The 5,000-nt window shown below is 41.6% G+C and overlaps 1 protein-coding gene across 1 annotated transcript in view; it reads left to right on the top strand.

Annotated features, from left to right (window-relative positions):
* Positions 1-5,000, top strand: part of ECPAS (Ecm29 proteasome adaptor and scaffold) — a 236,448-nt gene that overhangs the window by 175,738 nt on the left and 55,710 nt on the right. Inside the window, exons 38-41 of the mRNA XM_085864640.1 lie at positions 1,952-2,018; positions 2,256-2,347; positions 2,535-2,601; positions 3,081-3,272. Coding sequence (XP_085720766.1) covers positions 1,952-2,018; positions 2,256-2,347; positions 2,535-2,601; positions 3,081-3,272 — 418 coding nt within the window. The remainder of the gene's footprint in view (positions 1-1,951; positions 2,019-2,255; positions 2,348-2,534; positions 2,602-3,080; positions 3,273-5,000) is intronic.

The following is a 5,000-nucleotide window of genomic DNA, read 5'->3' as shown; positions in this document are numbered from 1 at the left end:
TTTTCTTCAAATCAATACTTATCCATGTGAGTCACAGATCATAAAATGATACCAACAACAAGTCATACACAAGGAAGATTAGCCCTTGGGAGAGGCCATTAAGGTCATCATTCTTTATATCTGTGTCATCCTCACAACTTAATAAGTTAATTTGTTAATTTAGTTGTCTTCCACCTGTAGCTGGTTTTAGATGCCAGCTTTGCTATGTGGTCTGCCCAAGAAAGGTCACACTTTTTGCGAGTTTTAGCCTTCCACGTTGAAAAAGCAAGCTGCTTGACCACAGCTGCCTCGCCCAGAGGATTTGGTCAACCAAGCTGTTTATTTATAATATATTTGGTCAACCAAGCCGAGGCCAACAGGATTTATAGTGTGACCGCATATTCAGGATGAGAAAACAGGTGCATGAGAGACTATCTCCTTTTGTGAATGCATTCCCAAGCAGAATCAATATCAGGTGCTGTATCGGTGGTCACCCGATCATTTTGTGAGATGGCGGACTGCAGTCCCTGCCAGTCGATCTTTGTGAAAGCCAAATTGTGCAGCGTTGGGGTCGCTCACAATTACCCGAGATATCTTGGCTTTGACAAACACAAGGTCACAGCAGCTAAAAAGGGCAAATGATTAACAAGAGTAGTGCGGTGGAAAGTTTGAAGCTCCATTGGCTTAGATGATCGCATCAATAGAATACTCGTATTGATGAAAAATTAGCTTCGCAGCATCAGATGCTCATACCTTCCTCACCATTCACGGCTTAAGGATTCCAGAGTGGTGCAAATGCACAAAAATCAAACGATCTTGTTATCTGACAGCTTGGTTAAACATGCCAGCAAATTATTTCAACCAGGTGTGGTATTTAAATTGTGTTATACTTCTTACACACTAAAGAGGCCATCCCACATTTTTGATTTTTGCATAAGCTCATTGAATAGAGTATAGATTTCATACGCTAATTAAATGAGCAGATAATTCGCTTAATTTATCCAGCTGGTTAAGTGACAAGACACCGCGAGCTCTTCAATTTCATTCCAACATGGCTGCGCAGCAGGATTTGAGTTGCCACCTAAAGAACCAAATGTTTCACAATAGAGCATCCACGGAATTGTCGTTTAACTTCAATAAATTTAGATCCGGGGAATGAGGCAGCATGCTTTGAACTGCACTCTCCCGCTGTCCCTATTCCACCGACTAACATGTCATTTGTAGGCATATCTATCACAGAAAAATACCAAACTCAGTTGGCTCATCATTTATCGTTTTCATTTCCTAATTGTTTTACAAAAACAATGGCTGTCTTTTTTTTATTTGCATATTTGTAATTAAGGTTACAGACTGGAGGGGGGGGAGGGGTGGCAGGATAGGCAGGTATGCACACTCTCCTCTGAGCTGTCTAGCCTGGGTACGAATCTCAACCCAGCTGGAAACTGTCATCCTGGTGTTCCGCAGGCAGGGTTAAGCATCATTGAGTGCGTCGTTCCTCGGATAGACGTTAAACGGTTGCCATCTGCTGGCATTAGTTGGTAGATGTTAACGTTCCCATGGTGTCTTTCGCAAAGAGTGGGCGAGCAATCGCCGGCACCCCTGAACAAGTTCTCAATTTTTGTATTCAGTCGAACGTCGGGCCTGGACAGCCAGTTCGTGAAAGACTTAGGCCAAAAATGCTCCTCGGCCAACCCCACAAGAAGGTGAAAGGTGGGAATGAAGTAGTTGTATTTGAAGTTGTAGTTTTTGTTAACAGCTCAAGGAAAATAATATTTAACGTGTCTTCTTTCCGTAGTTGATGTTTTGTCATCTGATGGTTTATGGATGGCAACACTTGAAGGAAAACTCTATCTTGTAAAGAAATATCTCTCATTATATCACCAATATTGGAATGACAATCGTTGTAATGCTGTTGATATCTTTGTTTGACATCTTGTTTATGAATATGTGTCTGAATAATGTCTTTTTTCAGGGTGGCAGCGCGCATGTTGTCGTTTTGCTCACCACTCAGTGTCCCCAAGACCTGACGCCTTTCGCCGGTATGTCGCTTCAGCAGGTGAAGTCGGTCTTGTTTTGATTTCTGCAAGGCTGCCATAGTGTCATTCGTGCTTACAAGAGAGTTGATCTGTTGTACATTTAGTTTGGATTGTGCAGTGATGGTCATAATAGAGATTATCAGGTAGAAATCACCTTTGCTATCATCGTCATTGATCAATGGTTACCATCGTCTGAAGGTAAGATTGGGTAAGGTTTCTTGTCATTTCAATTTTGTACAGGAAAACTGATGAGTGCGCTAGTATCTGGTTTAACGGACCGAAACACCACCATCCAACGGGCCTACGCAACTGCATTAGCTCATCTTGTCAAGGTATGTGACCGACTCGCGTTGTATCAACACATCACTTATGCCCAATTGATGCAATTTTGACCCCGCATTGATTGTCCCGTAATTTTGTTTATCTTTTGGAGAAACATGTACAATTTCTGCACAAATTTTCCAGCCACGAGCTCGTACAGATTGTATATGTTCTTAGTTCAATGCAATTTATCTGCAGGTTGCTCATGACAGCAGTACAGAGAAACTTTTGAAGAAGCTCACTGATTGGTATCTCGACAAAGAAGGTGCGTCTGTACCACTAACTTGCACAATTTCAGATTGTCACCAGTAAGACCTCCACAAGCTCAGCAGCTCACTGGCTTTAGTTATTTTACGTGAATCCGGGTCTTCATTAATATTACTTCTGATCAATAGGAAACACTTGTTACTTTTTCAATTGCGATTTATACTTCCTGAAAGACTATCGGAAAAGTTTTGAATCAGGAGAGACTCAGCAGTGAAATGCTACGATCATTCCACATAATGATCTGCCATTTTGCGGCCTTTAAAAGTCAACCACTGAACAGTCTCCCCAAAAATTTCCAATAGGGCAACGAATATGAACTGATTGTATTTATTATTATTGTACGTATCATGTTGATATATGGAGAGTATGTAATTTATTTTTTTTTTCTGTATGTGAGCAGCATTTTGTGATTTCCCGTATGTAAAGCATGTCACTTTTGTTCATAATTAATATTTTAAAGTTGTTCATTTGTTGCAGATGCAACATTGCACTGTGCATGTGCATTGACCATGCATTCAATATCACAACACTACCCTGATGCACTCCATCGTCATGGGGCAATTGCTCTCCCTCTCGCCTTCCTGGGAATGAATGAGGCTTCGGTTGAAGAGAAGGAACCGGGTTCAAATTCTGCCTTATGGAGTACCGTCTGGGATGATAATGTACCAGGTAAAGCAAATCGATCTCATCAACTTTAGTTTTGTATAAGGATGATTCCAAAAGTATTGCCTTGTTTTTTTTTTTATAATTCGTTTTACAAACAAGTATATTGAATATGCAGATGCAGAAATTTAAGGTACCTCCTGATGTTGTGAAGTTTGTTTTTCTAAACTCCACCAGATGCACAGCATGGCTTCTGATACCAACATTAAAAAAAATTGATAACAATAAAGTGAAATCATTGAAAGGAAAAACAAAGCAACAAACGAACTACATTATATAAACATACCATATTTTGTCAGCGTTTTAGTCGATACTTTTTCCCCTGGACGTCCGAGCCTCGACTTAAACTCAGAATAGACTTATCTATGGTTTAAGACATTGGATTGCATAAATGGGGGAAAAAATCGCAAGTCGTCTGAAATAAATTGTATAATTGTTAATGTAAAACGCACTTCAGCAAGTTTCCACTTAACTTTGTGGATGACTTCTTCAAAAGCAAACCATGATATTCCCCTTAGACATGTGTACAAATGATACTGAATTTATGTGTACAAATTATACTCAGCTGCGTGGTGTTATTTTAATGGTTATGATGGTGGGCTTGGGATCCTCGGGTCCTGAGTTCAAATCCTGCTCGGCCGTTGAATTAACACCAGGTGGTGTTAACTCAGCCTGTCATTCTTCCAAGGTTGGCAAAATGAGTACCAGCTTGCTGGGATGATTGAGCCATTCGACTATCCTGTGTCGGAGTGGTGAACCGTCCAGGAGACTGCTTCGGCAGCACCGACGTTCTGCACAGAGTACGATCCAATGGATGGATGGATGGATGGATGGATGGATGATGTTATAATGGGGACTGGGGGAAGGGATGGATTATGTTGGGGAAAGAGGGAGTGGGAGAGGGTGTGTTCCCAGGGCACATTTTCGGTCACCCTAACATAATTTTAACCTTGCTTAACTACGTATTTGATACATATATATATATATATATATATATATATATATATATATATATGTATATATATATATATATATGAAACAAACCAATGAAGAACATAAATTAAATATGCAAATGCAAAATCAAATGAGCATTTACAGGAGTGCTCACCAAAATGTAGCGCCAATATTGCTTGTTGGGACAGGAGAGGTGCGGGTGTGGAATGGAAGGAGGAATTACATGCAGGGAAACCAATGGGACCATACTCTGTACAGAGCATTGGTGCTTCCTAAGCAGTCTCCTTGGCTATCGGGCACAATCCTGGACGGGTCGCCACTCCGACACAGGATACCAGCATGCTGGCACTAATTTTGATGACCGCAGAAGGATGACCGGCAGAGTCAACCCCACCTGGTACTAATTCAACAGCGAAGCAGGATTTGAACTCAGGATCCTCGGATCCCAAGCCCACTACCCTAACTATTAAGCCAACACCAGGCATAGGCAGGAAAAGACGTGCTTTCATGTCTCGGATGGACTGCTTGAATAATTTGTAGGCTGGGAAGGCAGAGGTGAGGTCAAGCTGGAGCGATACGGCATTCCGCTCACCCTGGTCAGGCTTTTGGATGAGTCTCGCAGCGAATCTGGAATCTAAAAAGCTCCAATCAAGCTATTGAACGGGCTGCATGGTGAATCTGGAGTGGAGAAGTGTTCACCTAAGTGCCGAAGGATCGTACAATCAGAGCACTGGGGTGGCTGCAAATCGTGGCTGCAAACCTATGTGGACAAGCATTGAG

Source organism: Eptatretus burgeri, chromosome 2 (assembly GCF_056783735.1).
Source record: "Eptatretus burgeri isolate ZD-2024b chromosome 2, Ebu_testis_v1, whole genome shotgun sequence".
In the NCBI taxonomy this organism is placed as follows: Eukaryota; Metazoa; Chordata; class Myxini; order Myxiniformes; family Myxinidae; genus Eptatretus; species Eptatretus burgeri.
This window is presented reverse-complemented; position numbering and strand designations above follow the sequence as displayed.